The following is a 23,392-nucleotide window of genomic DNA, read 5'->3' as shown; positions in this document are numbered from 1 at the left end:
TGTGTAACGAACAGGATGATTACAATGTGGCATCTTAGGTAATGTGCGGCTCATTGCAGATATGGTGGCTCTAACTTTTAAATTCATACGAACATGTTGAAAACCAATCAGATAATAGGATTTCAGCATTGCACTCTGGATCACAAGCTTAATGTCATGCATCTCTGGCTACATAAATGAGAATATGTTTTGCTTATGGGAATAAGTCACAAATGACGTAGTAGTACCATAGTAGGCTGTGACATTGTACTGCTATGCACGAAGTCACTAAGTTTCGTTTGAAGCCTTGATGACTAATTTTAGATACAGGGATATGGCAAGATGTGCGTATACTTGAATTTAGATGCGTGCTGAATTTCTCACGAGGTCAAAATCGATTGCTACTCCCCCTTTATGGGGTGGCTTGTAAGCACATCGTCACAGTTGCTCAATTAACAACAGTCAAATTTTTTTCCGCAAATTATAAGGGCTCAAATGACAGACATCGAGTCCCCTACTTTGTCTCTACCCCAGAACTTCCAATCCCTGCAGATCAGCATATGACGGTCAGCACATGCATACCGGTTCACTGTGGCAGAAGCTCCGATCCCGCTCATCCCATCCAAACCAGCACAATCTTGCAATGCAGAAGGGGAAGAACTGCTCACACTGAACTGGTTTAAGGATTATACCTGTAATAACAAAAAGAGATTGGCTACTTTAACAACACTCAACAGCGCATCCTAAACACTCTACGAGTCACCATTATTCTTCGCAAAAATAGTGAAAATTTAGAGCTAAAGTGAAGGTAAACATTTGAAGCCCTTTCACTATTGAGAAAATGGAGGTAAGCAAAGCTTGGCATGTGAGAGCACGGCCTATTTTAAAGCTAAAACTGTTACAAGATTGCAACAGCAGCCAATTCGGTTGGTGTTCGCCACACCCGCCAGGGTTCGTAACAAATATTGCACACATTGAGAACCGAGCGAGATTCGAAACCAGGCTCTCTACGTGGCATTCAAGTACTCCACCACAGAGCCACACTGGTGCTCTTCACAAAAAAAAAAGACCCTATACAGGCGTAATGTCGCGAAGGGAATCATGTTAACAGAGGTAATATAGCATGATAGATTAGTAAAACAATGGCAGAAGTCACATAACTCAAATTTCTTAATGAGTGGATGGTTTAAAGCCACCCAACCCTAACATAAAAGGCCCAGCCATAATTCTTCATCATCATCTGCCATTACTTTGCATTACACAGAGACAAGGACAACACTGAAGAGTGGTGAGATACAACTCTATGTGTTCACAAATTGGAGGGGTAAGAGAGAGAGAGAATAAGGAGAAAGGCAGGGAGGTTAACCAGGGCCGAGCCCAGTAGGCTACCCTGCACTGGTCAACAGGTGGAAGAGGAAGGAAAGTTATAGAGGAGGGGAAAAGGTTTCTGAATGGGCCGATGCGTAACTGTTTCACATCACACACGAATCGAGCGGTGTCCTTGAGGAAACGCAACAGTGCTCTCGTTGCCTTTCAGAACTGGGATTGGTAGCGGCATGGTCCCAATACTTTCTCAACAGTGACATCACTTCCGTCCAGTTGATTTAGAACAGCGCACAGGTGAAGCCGCTCATTTGCGTATGTTGGGCAGTAACACAAAAGGTGTCAACGGGCAGTAACACAAAAGCCAAAAGGCTAGTGCTGTGTTGGGGGCTGGCTGGTCCCGACGAAGCTGAAGAAGAAGACAGACGACGGAGACGTACGCGGCTGGCGGGGACGCCGACCAGCCCGAACACGCGGGTAGGCACGAAGCGTCGAAGAGAAGAACAACAACCGCACTCCACGGTTACCCAACACACACTGGTTTTATTTTACAGTCGCCTTGAAATCCTGGATGCCAGAGCGGCGCCCCCTGGCATCCTCACATGTCATTCCGAAACCGAAAACCCAGAACACAACAGTCATCCCCTCCTCGAAAGAAGTTCACCTATACACTGTTTATATTTATACATGATTGATGAACGTTAGAACACATGAAAATTCAGAGCACGGCACACCGAACTCACACACTACGAGTCCTGAAAATGCACTGAAAAAAAAAATGTACACAACTCAGTACAATATTGATTTGAATGCATTAGACCTTTTCACAGAACAATAATGTTCACAACAGTAATGAACAAAAGTTCTACATCACGTAGTCTGCGAACCGACGCGGCTTCTGCCGCTTCCGCTTAGGGAGGGCCCTTTTGGGTGTAGAATTAGGTCTCTGCACCTTGGTCACTTGTGCTCTGATGTGAAACCTCAAGAGCAGTAGAAGATTGTGAAGGCTCTGAACGAGCGTTGAAATTCGCGGTCTCATCAGAGCTCGTAGCATGAACTTTGGAAGAATTTTGCAGACCGAAGTCCGGTTCACGGTCTCAGCCGTATGTGAAGGTTCGAAGTGAACCGTAAGACTTGGTGTACTTGAACCAGAGACACCGACTGGTAACTCCTCCCCCCTTGAAGAAATGCCTGTACATGGAGGCCACATGTAATAATCTGATGGATAGTTGAAAGGCGCGGACGGAACGTGATGAGGAAGACATTTAGGTGTTGAAGGCGAATCCGTATGAAAAATAACAAGGCGCGAAGCATTCCAGATGTTACCATCACTCAAGCGAAACGAAGTGGGGCTAACCTGGCCCAAGACTTTGTAAGGACCCCGATACTTGGGGCGCTTGCCTGGCACACGAACCTTGACTAGATCGCCAGTGCGAACTTTGGACTGCTTTGCACCTCGATGGGTGTCGACATACTTTTTCATTGCTTGTTGACGAGAAAAAAACCTTGGTACGGATTTGATCAGGAGAGGACACTGCTATGTTACGAGGCAAAGAGACTATGTCGAGAGCAATTCGCGGTTGCCTACCGTGGAGAAGTTGAGCAGGAGACACTCCAGTGGTGCCTTGTGGTGTGAACCTGTACGAAGCTAAACATTCAGTCAAGACTTGCTTGAGGGGACGGTGCTCTAATTGGGCTATCTGGATATGTTCCTTCAGAACGCGATTAAAGCGCTCGATTTGCACATTTGATTGGGGATAGAAAACTGATGACCTCAAGTGCTGAATTCCTCGTTGTGAAAGAAAAGCCTCGAAGTGTTGGGACTGAAACTGTGGACTATTGTCCGTAATTATGGCATCAGGAAAACCTTCCCGGCTGAAGATTGAAGACAGAAACTCAATGATGACCTCAGAAGTAACCGTGTGTGTGAAACAAAGCTCTGGCCATTTGGAATGATAGTCAATGAGAGAAACAATGAACCGGGCATTTTGCGGAACGTTATGCAAAGGACCGATGATGTCCATGCCGAGTTTCTGCCGAGGCCGATCAGGCCACTGGACTGGCTGCAACGAAGAAAATACAGGTTTAGCAGACTTGTCAGCTGCCTGACATATATGGCAGTTGTAAACTGCATGCTCGACCTGCTTGTCTCAGGCTGGCCACCAGTACCTGTCTCGGAGATTCTGTTTGGTGCGGACAATGCCTGGATGGGCCTCATGGGCAAGCTGTATTAGCGTGTTACGGAAAGAAGCAGGGGTAATGACGCGTTCATCGCAGAAAAGCAAGTCCTCGACACAAGACAGTTCCTGTCGGACTGCGAAATAAGGCAAGAATTCAGAAGAAAGAGCACATTTGGAAGGCCATCCTTCACGTAAATATTTGAGAACTTGAGACAAAGTGGAATCTGCAGCTCTAGCTGCCTGAAGCTCAGTTTTAGTAATGCAGGAAGTAACTAATGAAACAACTTCCTCATCCCGCTCTTCAGTAACCGGTATCTGAAGAGGAAGGCGCGACAGTGCATCAGCAACCACGTTATTAGAACCCTTACAATATTGAACACTGAAATTATAATACATGAGTTTGGCACACCAACGGGAAATGCGAATGGGGCGGCGGCCTTCGGATCCTGCAGAAAGAAGAGCAACTAGTGCTTGGTGATCTGTTGATCTGTACATAATGTGAAGTGCCTGCCCCACAAGTAAACATGCCATTTCTCACAGGCAAAAAGACACGCGAGAGCTTCACGCTTTCCTACTGAATATCTGCGTTCAGCAGGGGTCAACGCACGAGATGCAAAGGCGATAGTGATCAGCTGATCACCTCCGAGTTGTTGAAACACTGCTCCCAGTCCAACATCGGACGCATCCGTCGTGATGACGATGGGAAGCTTCTCATTGAAAATACTAACAGCTGGCTTTGAGGCCAGTATTGACTTAACTCAAATGAAGCTCTGCTCAGCTTCAGCTGACCAGTTAAAAGGCTGTGCTTGTCGAAGTAGAGTACGCAGTGGTTCAACAACATCAGCATAGTGAGGGACAAACTTGGCATAATAACCAACAAGACCTAAAAAAGATTGCAAGGTTTTGACATCAGTAGGCCGTGAAGCATTGACAATGGCCTGAACTTTAGATTCAACAGGTGTCAAGCCGTGGGAACTGACATTATGTCCTAGAAATTGTAACTCATTCACAGAAAAAATGCACTTGTCATTAAGTTTCATACCACATTCACTGATACGGTTGAGAACAGTACGCAAGTTAGCATCATGCTCTTCGCGAGTACGTCTCCACACCAAAATGTCATCCAAGTAACAAAGGGCGCTATTGTAACCGTTAAGAATAATGAACATCATTTTCTGAAACACTGCAGGGGCAGATGCAAGCCCGAAACACACGCAGCGAAACAGAAACAAGCCTTCGTGCGATACAAAAGTGGTTAAGTCTCTACTGCACTCAGAAAGCTCAACTTGGTGATAAGCGGACGGGAGGTCCAGCTTGGAGAAACATACCGCTCCGGAGAGCTGATGAAGCAGTTCTTCAATGTGAGGAAGTGGAAAACCATCTACGACGATCGCCTTGTTCGGTTTTCGTAAGTCGGTGCATAGTTGAAGGGATCCATCTTTTTTCTTGACGACGACCAGTGGAGAAACCCAGTCGAAAGCAGAGACAGGCTTGATGATTCCGCTGGCTTGAAGGCGAGACAGTTCCGCAGAGACTTGCTCACGGAGAAGAAGAGGAATGCGGCGCAGCTTGGCACGCACAGGGCACACACCTGGTCGACGTATCACTTTATGCACAAAACCGCGCACACAACCCAGTTCACGGGTGAACAGGTGGTAGAATTTAGAAGGCGCGTTGGCCGGAAGATCATCTTGGATGTCGACTTGAGCACACGTCATAGACGCACCGACGATGTTGATGGACAAAGCCCTGATGGCATCACGTCCCAAAAGCGAGCTGCCATTGACAGTTACATAAAAAGTAATGGAAGCAGTGCGACTGCGATAGGAGACCTGAGCTGTAAAATGACCTAATATATCAATCGTTTCATCGTTTCCTTGGAATATGTTTGTAGAACGACGCGTGAAGGCAAAGGCCGAATGTTGGAAAAATGACTATGAAAGTCAGCGGCACTGATTAAAGAGACTGAGGCACCAGTGTCCATGAGAAATGACAAGAGAACATGGCCCACTGAAGCTACGATGCTGGGCTCAGACGTAGTGTGGAGGCCATCCACATTTAAAACAGTGACCGTATTGGTCTGTGCAGTGCTCGAAGGAGCGGACGAAGAAACTGGTTCAGGAAGATTTGCTGGACGGGAATTGCATACGGACTGAAAATGTCCGATTTTCCCGCACGCAAGACAAGTGTGGTTTCTCGCGGGACACTGCGCAAAATTGGCTAAATGCCGAGCCGACCCGCAACGAAAGCAATACGCGGTTGCGCTTGGAGAAAATTGCGAATGCGAGTTAGGAGCTCGGTGCTGTTCCTGAAAACCAGAATTTGGCGGAATGGGGTCGCCATATTGCCGGCTTCCTCGCCCCCGCGACGCAGAGAGGCTGCCATGTTGGCCGCCACGGAAGGACTGTGCAGGCGGACGTCTATGTTGGCCGCCACGCCGAGACGAACGGCCGCCATGTTGACGCGTCCCGTGAAACAAAGAGCCGCCGCCTTGGCCCTCCGCAGCAGAAAGTTGCTGCACTGAATGCGGAGCGAATTGCTCCAACTGGGAGCGAATAAGCTCGTCCTCTCGCGCAATCGAGAGGGCTTCGGATAATGAAATCGAGGAGCCCTTTTGAAGCATGTGGCAGCGGACGTTTTGCGAGGCTACCTCGGTGAAAAGCTGATGGCGGATCATATCGTCCTCGAGCGCGCCGAAGCCGCACGACGCGGCGTTCGAAGAGAAGTAATGAACTCGGTGACTGGCTCGCCAGGCAATTGTCGCCTTTCTTGGAATTTTACGCGTGCGAGATAATCGCACGAGACATCTTTAAAATGCTCATCGAAAAGAGCAACAGCATTCTTGAAGGCATCGCCCGACGCTGGCGTCGGCAACGCGTTGGTGGCATCCAAAGTATAGAAGAGCTTTAACCCGGCAGGGCCCAACGCGTTGAGCAGCAGGGCCTTGCGACGCTCGGGCTTGCTGGCGTCCTCCCCGGCCGCGTCTGCGTAAGCCTGAAACACCAATTTCCAGTCCACCCACGGAAGTGGCGAGTCTCCGGGCGAATGAAGAAATAGGGGAGGTGGAATAAGAGACGCCATTTCAAGCAAGAAGAATGGAGAGGTGCAGACGAGAAGAAAATGATGCCAGTACACTGTTTGAAGACGAAGGCAGAGGCGGCGTAGCTGAATGAAGAAGAAATAAAGCGACGCAGCACGCAGCAGCCACCTTGCTGAGAACAAAGAGCGTCTAAGGTTGGTCCATTAGAAGTAAGAAAAAGACGAACACGGAGAACGAAATGGGTTCTTACACGTCCTCGTCGCCATTGCTGTGTTGGGGGCTGGCTGGTCCCGACGAAGCAGAAGAAGAAGACGGCCGACGGAGACGTACGCGACCGGCGGGGACGCCGACCAGCCCAAACACGCGGGTTGGCGCGAAGCGCCGTAGAGAAGAACAACAACCGCACTTCACGGTTACCCAACACACACTGGTTTTATTTTACAGTCGCCTTGAAATCCTGGATGCCAGAGCGGCACCCCCTGGCATCCTCACATGTCATTCCGAAAGTGAAACTGAAAACCCAGAACACAACAGCTAGGTCTTTCATTCCTAATGTGGAAGCGGCCACCTCTAGGCTAGAAAACTACCGTGACCTATTGAACCTAAATAAAGTTTTTTCACCTATCCATCTATCTATCAGCCACAGTGTCAACAAAGTTTATACAATGCCTCAGAGATACACAGCAGGTATCTCGCTTCTTTGCATAATAATGAATAATGGTATAGTGGGTACTTCTTTACTTCGCTGGGGCATTCACAGAACTTTTTGCAAGGGGGATGCACATGCAAGGAGAGGGTGCACGGACGGGGGCATCTTTCTTTTCCTGCCGCAACATCACCCGCAAGATAACTCATACTGTGTAATGCGAAAAGTTGGGTCTCAATCCTAAAAAAGTTTTTCAAACAGATACACTGGATCTGTTTGCTGAAAGTGCTAATAAAGCCATGCAGCTGATCACTACTGCATAGAAATAGTGATAAGTTGCAAAATTCTAAGAGGGGAGAGGGGGCAGCCATTTCCACTAGTATTCCCCTCTCCGTACGCTCGATCTTCCCTAGTTTGTAAAATTATGATGACAGATAGCGTAGAGGATACCTCACAACTGCATTTGCCATGCGCGCCCCAAGAGAGTTTACAAAGGGCTCTAGAAAAACCACTATCAGCTTTCTCTGGAACTTTACTGCGTGTCCAATGCAGGCCTGGCATATCTTTATTTATTTCTTTCAATTGCATTGCACAATGCTTCCTCCTAACTTCTTGCTTCCTCTATGACCTTCACTGACATGCTTAACAGTGCAACACTTCTGTTGCTACAGGTAACGACTGCATAGTGCATGAAACAATGAAAGGCAAGAATGAAATGCAGCAAAGTGAAATAATGAGGGATGTCTACAAAAGATCAGATTGCCATTACATAAATGGATGATAGCTGAAAAGCTGGTGATAGCGAGAGAATCAATTATTGGGAAATGGCGCATGCAAATATGCATGTCATCAGCATGCCTTAGAGGACCTCACTCCTGTATACTCGTCAGTGCCACGTTTATGTCAGCGCCACTGGAATAGTAACTTGAGTCTAAACAGTGTGTTTGTGGGTGCTTTAAGCTGCTGTCTTTTGAGCCGTATCCATTATAGAAGTCGGCAGTGGCTATTCCTTTGAAAGCTTCGTTTGTTTCCATATGAAAAGTGGTGTGGCTAGGCAATAAAAGAAGAAATTAAATAGAAGGAAAAGTAGATGGCACCGGATGGAAGTTAACAAAATGTGCTTCAATGACTAAGTTCTTGAAAGATGCAGGAAGTGAGAGCACTGTTTGATTCTCCTCGGTTTGTGAGACGCCTCCCTATTCTCATGCCAGTGCACACCCCTTGCCCCCTTTCCTGTTTATATAGTCCTACCCCCACTCAGTTCATCCCTAAAGAGCTATGAGCATCCAAGAGACTGATGATATGTGGGGTTTAACGCCCCAAAACAACCACATGATTATGAGAGATGCCGTAGTGGAGGGCTCCGGAAATTTAGACCACCTGGCGGAGCATTCAAGATAGGCTGTCTGTGAGTATAGACATAACTAGGTAGTGATATAAAAAGGACTACGGGCATGGTGAAGAAAACAAATGGGATGCATTACCTTGTTTGTTGGTCTTTTCTTTTGCTAATTATCTAGGTCTGGAAAAATGCAATTAACTCCAACTAACCGAACTTGCATCTTTAACGATCGCTATGGCCAAGCATGTGTCATCTCTCAGAATCTATGGGGCGGAGGGAGCTGCAATGTATGGCTGGAAGTAGTGGGGATGATGGTGGAGAAAAGTGTTGTTGCTTCTTCCATGCTTCATAGAGCTAAGGATACTTTTTTAACAGTATTGCTGCACTATCTCTGTGCCTCTTCATGACCTGCAGCAGCCATGCCTTCAGATAGGCCTTATTTGGTGCTAGCAAGCTATGGGTGAAGATATTTTCAGCAAACCTCGCCGGTTTCACACGTCAGTTACATGAAGCTTTGCCTAAAAAAATGAAAATTATGATGTGCAAGGTGGCTTGACGGCAGTGCTTCACAACTATGCAAAAAAGCTAGCTTCATTACAATACTCTGGGATCATCATTTCAGAAAATTTTCCACGATTAGTTGTTGCGGTACGGGTTAAACTATCACTTTTACTCTCAATTCTACAGCTGCTGAGAGGCCCACATGGATTCTTTTTTCTTTCTTTATAGAATGTCCTCTATTCAAGCAATTGAAACCTATTTCTGCTATTCAGTACAACCTGTTTCGTATATAACGGAGATCCAAGAGTTGCTTCGGCATCACCATCAAAGAAGTACATCAGCAGTACTCAATTGTTTGAATTAGAATACAACCCCCATTCTTATTTTAATACTTGTATATTGGCTGCTATCTGGTAGTGTGAACCACATACAGCCAATGCCTGAGCTTGAACAATTAGTTCAAGCTCAAGCATTGGCTGCATGTGGTTCACACTACTACATATATATCAGCTCTCGCTGCGAAAAATCAGTTTCACCCAAAAGGTGATGCGCTGACTGCAACAGCAATGCATTAAAAAGCCATATGAAAGTTCTTATTTTTATCAGTCCTACACATACTGTGCTAAAACATTCGCATACTAACTCGCCTAAATTTACAAGGGCAGCATCTGCAGTAATAGAAAACACGTCACCCTCTAGAAGCGAAAACGGTGGCTTTCTCAATACTTGTGTACTGCTTTGCTCCTCTCGCGCTTTTTTGAGATAGAGCGAGCTGCAACATTACATGTGCGGAGGCTTAGGGATGTTGCAATTGCGACTGTCGTAAAGTAAAAATGATGAATTAACATAGACCTTCTCTTTATAGTTTCATTACTGCGATGAAACCAGCTGTGATGCACACTCAACTGCACACAAACACCAGCACCGATGAAAATAATGCCAACTGAAAATCCACGAGGCTGCCAGCTTCCGTGATTAGTGCATGTTGCATCAAGATTTATTTTACTTAACTGGCATGTTTAGCCAATGAGTGCACGATGCATACACTGAACAAATTTCACAACATGATGCATGCGTCAGCTTCTGCAGAGGCTACAGAGAAAGAAACATTAGGAGGTGCAGCTCCGCTCCTTCAGGCAACCAGATAGTGTCACATTGCCGTAGGGCCAAATACCGTATTTACTCGATTCTACCGCGCCCTCGATTGTAACCCGCACCCGATTTCCACGACGAAAAAAAAAACGTAAGACATCGATTGCAACGCGCACCCATTTTTCTCGCTGGCCCGCACGACGACACCACTCGAAAAAACTACTCCTTTCAAGAGCGTCTTCCATTTAAATATGAGGTACGACGAAGCTTGTGCCCATCTGACGTGTAACAGAGCATTGCCGTCACTGTAGTTTTACCGTGGGCCGATGTCAGCACGCGAACTTGCTTCACCCCCTTCTTCTCGACAGTTGTGGTGCCAGGCATGTCGAAGTAAAGAGGCGTCTGATCAGCATTCTCGATTTGCCCGAGCAGGTAGCCGTTGTTGTGCCGCAAGTTTAGGACGAACCTCTGAAAACTGTGAAGCTTTTCATCGTACTCCTCCGCAAAACTTTTCGCATATGCCTGGTCGCCTTCGAAGGGAAAAGCTTTTCCTCTTCATAAAGTTAGTTAGCCAGCACCTGCTCGCTTTAAACTGGTTCAGCATTAGCCCTTTTTCTATTCTAAGGCTAACTGCATAGCCCGCACTTGGAGCAGTTCTGTCGTCACGGGCCGCCGTGCCGCTCGCTGCCCAAGCACATACTCGCCGAGCAGCTCTTTAATTTGCGGAAACAAACCTTGCTGTGGTACACTGAAGCCTTTGCGTGAAGCTTTGCTGTCGACAATCTTCTGCTTTTGTTTCTGCCAGTCCCTCACGCACGTTTCGGGAACTCGAAACGACCGCGATGCAGCCAGCTTTACGTTCGTTTGGGCACACGCGATGACTTTTCTTTTAAAAGCGGCACGGTGGTGCTCTCGTCGAGTTTTTGGAGTCGGCCCTTCCATGCCGTCGATGCTAATGCGCACCAAGATGACACACTCCTCAGCACACGTACGAAGTGCCGCACATGGGAAACACATAGGAAGAAATGGCCGACGCGCCATGCCGACGCACGTAGGGGGCGGCCATTTCGGAATGCCGATGGCAATAGAACGACCGTATTCATTTTTTTTTTTTTCGTACTCGATTCTAACGCGCGTGCGATTTATGAACTCGCTTAACTGGAAAAAAGGTGCGCGCTAGATTCGAGTAATTACGTAATGCTGGCGGCGTCTTGTGGCAGAAAAGGGAATTGCCGGCGTTTCGATTTTCGAGCGAACCAGTCACGCACGTTGCTTGCATTCCGCCGCAGTCTCGGTGCAGGGATGTGGAGCGCGTTCGGCTGTGCCCAGCCAGCAGTGTTTCCTTTTTTTTTTTTTTTATCGTGGTTGCCCCTTCGAGCTGCAAGGTCTCCGCTGGAGCTTTTTATTTTTGTTTTTTTTATGCGACGCTATTTGAACACTTATGGATGCCCGTTTCAAGGATAGTCTCACTTCCTAAATATCTCTTCCTCCGTGGCTTATTACATTAAGTATCAGTCTGCTGGTAGCCAAACTATTCATTTGCACTAGCATGAACTTTGACCAGCGAGACTTGTAAGAGACCAATGACACCTGCTAGTCATTCCCAAATCTCTGCATTGTCTTCCCAAAAGTAAACACCACAAGAAAAATGCCAGCTCAATTTTCATATCATTGGAAATTGTCCTCTCTATGCTCATGGTTGTGGCCCTTCTACACCGGTACAATTAAATCACTCACCTTTGTCGGCTAGTGCAGCGGATAGCTCCCTGTAACGGCGCAGCAAGAACGCAGCATCCCGAGGCCTTGGTGACCATCCCATCGCATATGGATAAATGTGTTCCCACTGCTTCAGCCTATTTGTCATCCACCTTTGGTCCAACCCCTTGCTGTTGGTTACTGCAAGAACCTGCAAGCATGTCATCATTGTTACCCCTTTGTCACATCAGCAAAAATGTGTCCTGTCCAAGTTTTGCACGAGGGTAGCCGCTGCCACCTAATAGATATAAAATAGGCTAAAGAGGCCTAAGATCTGCTAGATCCAGCAGAAAGGCAACACTGCCATGATGTCAACATTTTCTGCATAGCTGGGAAAGTGGCTTCGAGTTCATGAAATGCAAATATAACACTGCAAGAAAATAAGATATGCCTGGAAAGTTCTGAAAAGACATGCTTAACCTCAGCGTTTTCGTTAAAAAAAAATTGCACATTATGAAGTATCAGCGTATTTTGTTTGTGTGTGTGTGTGTGTGTGTGTGTGTGTGTGTGTGTGTGTGTGCGCGTGTGCGTGGCAAAAAATAAGACTACTAAATATGTTTATGAGTACTCCGATAATGAATGATGTACTTCATTTTTTCAACAAAAAAAGCTGTATCCATCAAACACGTATGTCACTTGATAATACACAAGTCAACTGTGTACTATCAGCTCGCAAGAAAATACTTCATTAAATTCCACACATTGTGGGAACTGGTGCTAAGCAACGCATCTCCAAGGGCAGGCGAAGTCACATTTTACTTTTTGATGGCACAGCTAACCACTCTACGAGTGGCCGCACAATCCACTTTACTTTCGATGTTTTACCAGCATTTGTTGGTGCCTCATACCTCTGGTGTCACTTGGTGTCGTTCAGCATTTACACCAACAGAGATGAAAAGGCGAAGTGGCCATGTCTACAGATACCCGATCTCAGCACTGCTTAACATCCAAGATAACGCTGAGAGATGCAATGCCTGAATATGCCGGCAAAAACACTTAAAGAGTGGCAGCCATAATAAAAGGATGGCAATTGAACGATGACAGTAGTGTGAATATATAATCTGGTAGTTCACGCCATCGATGTGATGGCACTCATGCCAGAATGCATGCTATGAGACGACACGTATGTCGCCCATATGCAATTCGATGCATGCATGTCACGGTACCAACATGTGTTGTAGCATAAACGCTACGCTCCTATAGTTCCATAACACATCATCTATATTAGCATTGTAAGCATGTTATGATGTCACGAAACAGCATGCCATTTTAGCTACATAGTGCATGTGTATAATAAAGCAAAACTGTGACTTGGCCTAGTTAGAACATATTCATCTTGAAATTTTTGCGCAAGCACACAGGAACATAGAAAGGAAGACAAACAGGCGCAATCTAACAACTGATTTATTTTTCGAAAAACATTCACTTTATACTCCTCGGATCTGTGCTCTGTGGTCACCAAAAAAACAATTTGTGATATGTGCGCAGTGCATTTGTTTTTTGGTGACCAGAGAGCGCAGATCCGAGGAGTATAAAGTGGATGTTTTTCAAAAAAATAAACCAGTTGTTAAATTGTGCCCGTTTGTATTCTTTTCTGTGTCCCTGTGTGCTTACGCAAAAATTTCAAGGTGTATAATGATATGTGCTGTCATTTATAACCTTTTCATGCACGTATGTCATGATGTCATGCGTTATATGTGGCACGAAATCATCTGCGAGATTAACACATAGATTTCATGACATGGCACTTGGCATGCCATGACAGGAAAAGAAACAAATACAGTGACTAGTTCTTCGTTCATTTGTACAGTTTAAAAATATGGCTGCAAGTGATTTGAGATGTGCCACATTTTCCGTAGAAAAACCTAGTACTAAAGTGCACTGAAAAGTTTGCATGAATCTGGCTTGTCAGCGGTTCGTATCGTTATGCTTAAATGATGTTATATATGTTTGCGTTAGCATCAGCCCCTTTTCTTCCTCTCATTTCTCTAAAATATCAGCTTAATTTTTTCACAGAAGTTCATGCTTGTCTTGGCACCACAGTAGGGTCATATACGACATTTACGCAATGCCCATCATTCATTTTTGTCACACACGCTATGCCATGCATACTCGACCGAATGGTACCAATTTAATGATACTATGTAATCGCAGCATCACGATCGCATCTTGTCATTAAACTTTACACAATGACATGCATTAAAATCATGTAGTTCTGTTCATATTTGTCATGCACCCATGTCTTGCCATGCAAGTTCTAACATACATGGCATAACTGAAATGATGTGCACCAACTGGCCAGCCAGTTGCTTGGTTTGACAGGCCGACAGGCAGAAAGGAATCATATATGATAAATATGCCTTTGGTTTATTGAAGATACTTTGCACGTTCAAAAAAAAAGCTATTATGATAAACAGTCTGAGTTCACGAGGTGCTTACCTCGGGCTTCAGTATGAAGTTCTTGTCGATATTGAGAATGATCACGGTATAGCCATAGGTGGCAGCTATCCGCAGGTACGGGGATGCCTCCCATACTGTCATGTTGGTGTTTCTGTTGATTATGACTGCTTCATTCTGCTGCATATACTTTGTAATCCTGCAGCGTGCAGAGAGTGGTTAAACTGCGTGGTGCAGCTGACTGGCGACAGAGATTTACAACAAGTTAGGAAGCTCGAAAACAAGTCGCAAATATATATAAACTCACGAAAAAATTAGGGCTTTGAAAGTGTGGAAGAAAGGGCCCCTTAAAAGTTGAAAGATATGACCCACCCCTTAGATGGTGCTCGACTGCCGACTCGAAGGTCACAGGATCGAATCCCTTGTCATGGCGGCCACATTTTCAATGAAGACAAAACCACTATGGAATTTCTCATATTCATATCACATTGGTTTTAAGATGTTCAAGCCCATAAATTATTATTATTACACACACATATGCACACACACATACGTGAAAAAGAGAGAGATGCAAGCACCGTACTTTTGCAGACACAATTCGTGCGACTGACTCAGAGTCTCCTTGGTTCTGGGAGGAGCCAAAGGAGTGAGGAACATCTTATCGGACCAGTATATGCGACTGCCTGGGTACAGCTCATGGAGCCGTTCGGCCACAGTCCCTTTACCCGACCCAGGAGGTCCGCGTGACAGGAACAAGATGCGGCCGTGGCTGCGCAGGAACTTCATTGTGTCGTCATCCACGAGGCAGGGAAAGTCAACCACGTCCAAGACGTCGATGTCGTCCGTGAACAGTGTTTTGCCTTCACTGCCATCTGCGAACAGAGTGTTCATGCAGCGGTGCGTTTTTGGGAGAAACCTAGCACATGTCTTTAAAGGAAAAAAAACAAACTTTCCAGTGTGCTTCACCTACCACATACAAATCTGCGACGTGAGACACGCCTACTAGTTGCGTGGTACTGCATTTGTAATATGTTCGTTCCATACGTGCAGCACACAGGTACCTGCATTCTACCATCAAGAAGCAAAGGTGGCATGGAGTTTAATCCTCTAAACCACTTCCCTGGCTAAACTGCTACTAACGGTAGTCGCAGACTGCTTCATTGGCACATCAACTGGTAGCTCGTAATCCACAAAGATCAGGGGTGCAACAGCCAAAATAAACTTGATGTAATTTTTGGAGCAGCGAGAATGCTACTTTTGGAGCACGAAAAATCCAAATTTGGAGCATGTTACAGCTAGGGAAATAAAAGACATCCATATTTTAGTCACGAAATTCAAAATTTAAGTATCAGTATAAACAAACAACGCTTACATTCAAAAAAGAAAACAAAAATATGTACAAATCGTTCAACATCACCTGAATTATGTACAGTGAACCTGAGCCCTGCTGTATCAATAAAACTAGCATTTTGAAACATCTGCCGTGCAAGCAATGATGAAGTCGACATTAGAATTGCAGCACCTGTCAAATCGTTTGACAGCAGACTATGCAAATTCAAATGTGGATTTGTAAAGCTGGTGATCTTGAAATCCAGGAGATTGGTAAAGCATAATGAGTGGGGATGGAGGAAAAAAAAAATCTGGTATACGGTTTTGTTCTTTCTTTCTTAGGGCTGCAGAAGTGTCATATGTACACTGTTCCAAATGATTACCAGTAATTTTTTAAATGTCAGTAGTGATCATACGTTAGTATACACAGCTATGAGGAACAAAATGTGCTGTGTCCAGAGACAAGCGATAACAGCACCTTCTAAACTTCAATACGCTTTTTCGCGGGACACTTTTGTACTGTGGTGCAGGTGAATAAAAAACAGCGTTTTGCACAATATGGAACAAAGCCAAGATATTGCGGAACCGCGACAACCCCCCTCGATCCCTCCCCCACCCGGTGGAGTTTCGATTAGGGCACAACTTCTCGATTAGCTTAAAAGGCACGTTCGATCAGATAAACTAACTTCAAGACAGAATGTATCATGTGCCATAGCTATGGCAACCAACGTGGTCGGCGGCAACACAGGCGTATCGCAGATCGTTGATTTGTTTGCGTGCTCGGAAAACGCGGCATGTACGCTTCTAGCTTTAAAACCTAACATGATGATTGATATGTGGGGTTTAACATCCCAAAACCACCATTTGATTATGAGAGACGCCGTAGTGGAGGGCTCCGGAAATTTCGACCTTAAAACCTAGCATGACACAACCACGTTTGCCGACTAGGAAATTCATATTTCCCGCAAAGAGTTTGGATGACGGCTGCGACATCGCATTTTTCTCTTGAAGTTGCGTCATTCCCGTCGATAGATATCCGCTGCGGTCAGCGGACCTAGAGTTCTCAGCTTACAGCACATACAGGAACAAGCGGACTGATGGGCGCGCGGCATTATATGTCTGGTCGATTGCATCTCATAAGTGTCCTCACCTACTGTAGTGCAGCGTGACAAAATGTCGGCAAATTTCATGGTTTTGGGTCAGCTGGGCACGAAAATAGGGAATGGTATCGAATTGGCGCAATTTGCACTCCTGAAAGATGTTGCCATTGGGCAGATGTAAACAGTACGAACGCCGTCGAAGAGGCTCGATATCTACAACATTTTTCCAAGTAATCATCAAATTGATCATTAATTGAAATAGTCACGGAGCCATGATTTGCAGACGGCCCTGCTCGGCTGCTCACACCTTCAGGCACAGCGCCAGCGGGCCTTGGTTCATAGAGCCAGGACGGCAGCTGGGGTACCGGAATAGAGACTCCGCATAGTCCATAAGCCTAGAGGTCCTACACCTTTTTTAAAGACGATAGTCTTTCTTGGGGACCTTCGATGCCAGAGATTTGGTCTGTCTGTACATTTGTCTGTACGCGGTAACGATCCCCCTAAAGGCACCAAACGATACACCTCAAGCGGCCAAACCCATCCGCAGCGCTCATCAATATTGCTCAAGCCCCGCTGCGGTGGTCTAGTGGCTAATGGACTCGGCTGCTGACCCGCGGGTCGAAAGCTCGAATCCCGGCTGCGGCGGCTGCACTTCCGATGGAGGCGGAAATGTTGTAGGCCCGTGTGCTCAGATTTTGGGTGCACGTTAAAGAACCCCAGGTGGTCGAAATTTCCGGAGCCCTCCACTACAGCGTCTCTCATAATCATATGTTGGTTTTGGGACGTTAAACCCCACATATCAATCAATATTGCTCGTTTCAGCGTTCATACTTTTGCGATCGTCAATGAATGAATCAACTTTATTTAAAGTCCGTCAGTTTTCACCGGGCAAGGTGGGGGAAGAGGAGATTAACCCCTGTCCCTTCTCACTCGCCGTCGATTATGATAGCGGTGCCTCAGGTGACCGCTTGAAGTTCTTGGACCCGGGCGGCATCTTCAGCTTGCCGGACGGCCCAAAGCTGGTCGGCCAGCTCATCCCAAGGGAGTTCCGCCTCCCAGCGGCAGCACAGCTGACGCCGCCGATCGGCAAGTCGTCCCGTGCGTCGCGAAGAAAGCGGTGACAGTGACGTCAACTTTTCAAGCACACTCCCAAAGCATGTGCCGCAGTGTGGCCCTTTCTCCGCACGCTTTATTGTGCATATCTGAGGCACACGTCGATGTTTTTATGTGTGCCTTAATTTTATAGTATAGAATGCACACACAAGTAATTCTAAGGACCGTAGCGTTTATCACGCTGCGCTGACAGTGCAACGCGATGCTCAAAAAGGCAAGTGTTTCCAATGCTTTGCTAAAACGACACAGTGGTGGCACCTGCCCGTCGGTTTGAATTCTACTCCTTATCGCTTCCGAGACAGGTGCGCATCTTTCTCCGCGGGCGCCGACGCCTTCCTCCGTTTTCGAAGATAACTGCCAGATGGCGCTCGTGTCTAACATTCATCCATCCATCCATCCTTAAAGCAACGTGCCTCGATGCGCTCGTGCGCCTTCACTGCACGGATCGACTCTCTAACGCAGCGTTTCTAGAATACAATTTACTCATTCTATCGCGCAGAACACCAAATTAACGTTTGTTCACTCTCTCCACATGAAAGACTATCGTCTTTCAGTGACATTTGCAGTGAAACATGCCCATACGAGGTCAATTTTTGTTTGTGAATAAACAGAGACTCTTGATGACTTCCGGTTTCGTCCATTGATGTGCCATAATAGCATAGGTGGGAAAGAAGAGCATGAGAAAACAGCCCGCTGATTTTCTACACTTTCCTTCCATCATCTGGAAAAAAATAAATTCAAATAAACGTTCTTTTGAGCTACAAAAAAATGCCGCCATATCCACGAAGTGAATGATGATGAGTGGGCGAAACTCCGGAGGTAAACCTGGTAAACCATGAATCCTCCGTACATTTTGCCCACTCGATTTTATTGCAACGCTCCCCCTAGCGTACGTCGCCGCACTATATCGAACGATGACACGCGCCATATGTGGCATCATTCCCATTTTATAACACCTCGCATCCTTCATAATCAACTACACGTACCGCCGTCTAGTTTATAACATCTTGCATCTTTTGGACGGACGGACGGATGGACGGACGGACGGATGGACGGACGGATGGATATGGCTGTACCCTTTAGATCGGGCGGTGGCTAGCGTAATACTTAGAACTGAACGAGAGGTGGCTACATACAGGGGACGCACAGCCCACGCCTTAAGGAGCTTCGCTCCTAAAAAACTACGAAAGATTGTTTTGAGCATTAGGCACGTTCTGAAAAAGATAAAAGATACTTTCCTTACCCTTGAAAAAACGTGAAAACATCCTTTCAGTTTTGACGTTGCGAGCTGGTAAATGAGGTGACCGGAAGTTTTTTGGGGGCACAAAGCTTGCAATCTTGAAATCGTCTATATTTCACCACCACCGGCAGCTGTCAGCAACAGCTGCAGGCGCACGCACTTATCATCGCCCCTAGCAACCGGAGCCCCCACCTTCTTCTAGAGAAGATACAGATGAAGGATTGACACGGCGTGGAATCCTTTAGAGAAACAAAGATTAGATCGCCGCATCAGGGCACCTCCCCATAAGAACCTCAATAGACATCAAGCTTGGGACTGGTGCCGCCTGCAGACTAATACATTCCCAACTCTTCACGCGCTTCACATGATGTACCCGGCAAGATATCCCAATGCATGCCCGTGGTGCAGAGATACTCCTCCACTAACACATATTACCTACAGCTGTCCAGAGCGACCTGTCACAGTCAACCTAGGACATACGCAACCAATACATACGTGGTCGTGGGAGGCGCGACTCGCTGAACGGACCCTGGGAAGCCAACTAGCGACCCTTGGTCAGGCCCGCCGAGCAGCTATAGCCAGTGGAGCCTTAGAAGAAGGGCCCCCACCCGCGATGAACCACTTTTTTATTATTAAATATTGTTTCTCTTTCTCTACCTTCTTAACCTGAACGTGACTTGCCACCGCCTCAATGCAGAGCGTTTGAAACGTGTTCTAGCGTTTGTGCTGCCAACATTTGTGTAGCGTTTATGTTAATGAGATGCTGACATTATGGCCGTCAGGTACAATGGTGGTGGTTGTGGTTAGAGGAAGAAGAGACGCCTAATTTCTGCAGGGAGGAGGAGGACAGAAACTATCCCAATAGGGAAAGGCGCGGTGGTGGAGTGTCAGAGGAGCCTACCCAGCGTAGGTCTCCGCTACCCTCTTGGGCCCAATCCAGGATCTGGTCCTGGACCTCGGGCGCCGAGCTGCACATAGCAGCCTGGCGCAGCGTCTGCTGGCGTCGGTAAAATGACAGGTGCAGTGCTTCGCCGCTCCTTCTCTCACCGTTTGCTCTCTCTCCTCCCTGCGCCCCACTTTCTCGTCCGCTCGCGCCTCACTCTCTGGTTGGGCGTCTCTCAAGAATATTCGAAAATGTGTGCTCGAGACGCCGCTGTGAAATTCCAACGCCAGGCCGACAACGCTGTTTGTTTTGCTGCTATCTGGAAATGCATACCGCGTTTCTCGCGACAGAAAAACGGCACGTGCGGCGAAATGAGGCACCGTTCAGTCGAGTTTTCCAGCCAGACTGCAATGCCACAATGCATAGCCTAGCGGATAAAAAAAGAAACCTCGAGACGGCATCGGTGAAAATGGAACGCGAGTCTCGCGCCCTGCAGTCGGCAGATTGCATTGGGGACGCGAGCACGCGTCTCTGTTCTGCGTGCCCCTAACGGCGAATGTCAGAAACTTTGAGACGGGGAAGTGTGAGTAACGCAGCAAAAAAAATATTTTTCCAACGCTCGGTTCTCACGTGCAAAACACCGCTATGGACGTTACGCAATGCATTCGCATTTCTTCATGATTCCCTTCGGGGTGATTTTTTTTATGGGTAAACGAACATACCATACTTATTTTCCACAAGTGCCGTGCAAATTACGCATTTTCCGTTATCCTGATATTTCATTCACAATGCGATCACGGCGCCCGACTCCCCACTAGTCACTGCCCCATGATTCGAATTCTAAATGTATGAAAGAAAACGAACGGGCGCAAAAGATCATCTGTGAAATAGCTTCAAGACAGGATGGCAGTAGATGAGAGCCTAAGGCAAGTTCTTAAAAAAAATCCTGAGTCTGCGTCTGAGAGGGGAGGGGGGGGGGGGGGGCTCGGGCAAGTTCTAGAAAAAAAGCCTGGGCCCGCGTTCAGGGGGGTGGGGGGGGAGGCAGCCCGGAGGACGCCAGAGTCCTCCAGCCCCCCCCCCCCCCCCCCCCCCCCCTACTCTCAGCCTATGCTTCAAAGGTGTTATGGTAAGCATATCGCCACAAGGTCCCGGAAACTTTTCGACTGCCACTTGCAAGTGTGGCGGCGTACTACATTTTTTTTATTAATATTCGTTCCCGAACTCCGAATCATATAGCACTAGTTGACAGGGTTCTACTCGCCTACAGAGCTGACAAAAGCGTGAACAACTGAACTGACGGCGCGCATTCGCCAGCAAACGCGGCGAGTCGAAGTAAAACAAGCAGCATTTAAACGGATCGATCAAAGGGCACTAAAGCGAAATCGCTAGATGCGAATCCAGCCACAATATCGCAATGCACCCTTTTCAGTTCCGTACGCTGCGGTTTTGCTGGGGGTAGAGGCAACAGGTATCGCCAGAACGAAAGCCTATGGGATCAAGAGGCGTTTGGCGACATTTATGCCACGAGAAAAGGCTCGTGCATCGAGGCATCGCAAGAAAAGGCGGATTACGAATCAATATATTTAAATGGTGTGCATGCGGTACGTACCATAGTTGTCTCTATCGGACATTGGCAGCCCGTCGGTGAAACGTTTTCGGCTCCACGCCATATTCGGTCGAGCGCACGAACCGCGTTTCACTGTGGATTCGCGAGATAATGACCTTGGGCTGCCATTGGCGCACGAGGTATATTCATAGAGAAAGAAGAAAACAAGAGAGGACACTCCGCAAAACCTGGCCTCAGGAAGTGCGTCACGACTACGTAACGAACTAGTGCTCTCACCAAACTTCAGAGGACGCAAGCGCAAAAAAAAAACAGTTATAATCAATGCAACAAAATTGTTTTCACAAAATAATAATTATACGCCCAAACTTAGTATGTTCTTTATACATAAAAACAATTCATTCAACACACCTTACGCGATTATTTTTCTTCAGCCGTACTGTCATAAACACCATCCACCCAGCGACAAGCCCATGCATGACTGACAGCGATAAGCTTTCGTCAACGTCGGCTGCGTCGGCGTTTTCGTGCGTGAGATAACAGGTGAGGCAGGTTTTCAAGCGAAGCTTGTTGAATGACATGTTGTTGGTCTTGGGTCATTTTTTTCAGAAAATGGTTACACCTGCGCGAATAAGACACCATGCAACAAACATAGAAAGATGAACACACACACGTTGCGCTTAGTGTGTGCGAGTTTGTTTCTTACGTGGCGTCTCATTCACGCAGTTGTAACCTTTTTGTGAAGGTTGTAAGGACTGGGAGGTTCGCTAAAAAGAAAGTTTGTGGCTCTATGCGGCGGCTAGACAGGAACATTGTGCAACGTATGCAGTATAGCAAAGGCGGCACGGCGTCAAGCCGAGGCGACGCGTGCTGCGTCTGCCACGGACGCGAGCGTCTGTGCGCTGAGCATAGCTGGGCAGCTAGGTCATAGGCTCGGTGGCTCGGTGCAAAATATTGAGAAGCGTTCGCTTGGCCTCGCATGCTTCACGACGCGTTTTCCGAAGGCTCGGAACACGAATAATTCTTGGTGTGCCGGAGGCAAATCTGGACTAGCTAAGTGGCCATCATCTTCGTTTCTTTGCTAGCCTTGTGCCACTAGTGCAAGCTGCTCACAAATGTTTTTGACGTTTCCAATATAATTTTACCGCACAAATTTCAACTACGATTTTTCTTCCCAATGTACTGCTGATACTGCGTACGTACGAAGGTGTTCTAATGTTCCCAGCCCGCGATACCATTGCATTACAAGGGATAGCGGCCTGGAAACTTCTGAAGATCTTTGTACGTGGTCTTGACGTATATCTTTGTAAGTCAGAGTTTTATGGGTCAGAGATGTATCACTGGTTTTGTATTGTGCATCGATTAGCTAATCATTCAAAGGGGTTTTTTGGTACACTTATGACGTGCACATATCTTTTTCGTAATTTGACAGCGAAGCATCCACTTACTAACATTTTCAGACCGCGCTGATGCCATGCCGTCCGGCGGTCCAAGCTACGGCAGCTACTGCTGTGTATCGTGGTGCTTCAACAATGGCAGAACCCACAAGAAGCCTGGGACGAGTTTCTTCTGCATACCACGGGATGGCAGGTGTGTTAAAGCTTTTGTATGGTTTGCATGTCTTTAGGCTTACTGTTCGTACTTGCTTAGTGAGGGTAACAATAAAAATCACTATTCAAGCACTTCCCCTTTCAGCTGATAGTTCATTGCCAATGCAGGATGAAAGCATGGATGTAGTATGCTGGACGCGATGATCTCCTGAGTAAGCCGGCCAGCCTATTGTACGCAACGTACATACAGGGTTTGTAGCGACCATTTTACTGCTCAAAGTTTCATGGACCCTGGGCACACAAGGCTTACAAGAATGGCTGTTCCCAGTGTGCAACCAGCTGCACCATGTAAGTGATT

The 23,392-nt window shown here is 46.8% G+C and overlaps 1 protein-coding gene across 3 annotated transcripts in view; it reads right to left on the bottom strand.

The window, feature by feature from the left end:
* The window catches only part of LOC119174441 (uncharacterized), a 113,620-nt gene that overhangs the window by 72,278 nt on the left and 17,950 nt on the right, over positions 1-23,392 (bottom strand). For 2 of the 3 annotated variants that reach the window (XM_075889573.1, XM_037425337.2), the window contains exons 1-5: positions 21,530-21,687; positions 14,839-15,127; positions 14,298-14,454; positions 11,841-12,009; positions 562-671 (exon numbers count right to left, since the gene is read on the bottom strand). In XM_075889573.1, coding sequence (XP_075745688.1) covers positions 562-671; positions 11,841-12,009; positions 14,298-14,454; positions 14,839-15,127; positions 21,530-21,590 — 786 coding nt within the window. In that variant the 5' untranslated portion in view covers positions 21,591-21,687. Of the gene's footprint in view, positions 1-561; positions 672-11,840; positions 12,010-14,297; positions 14,455-14,838; positions 15,128-21,529; positions 21,688-23,392 lie in introns of those variants that run through there. The other variant, XM_075889574.1, reaches the window with a different exon arrangement.

This window comes from Rhipicephalus microplus, chromosome 3, assembly GCF_043290135.1.
Source record: "Rhipicephalus microplus isolate Deutch F79 chromosome 3, USDA_Rmic, whole genome shotgun sequence".
In the NCBI taxonomy this organism is placed as follows: domain Eukaryota; kingdom Metazoa; phylum Arthropoda; class Arachnida; order Ixodida; family Ixodidae; genus Rhipicephalus; species Rhipicephalus microplus.
This window is presented reverse-complemented; position numbering and strand designations above follow the sequence as displayed.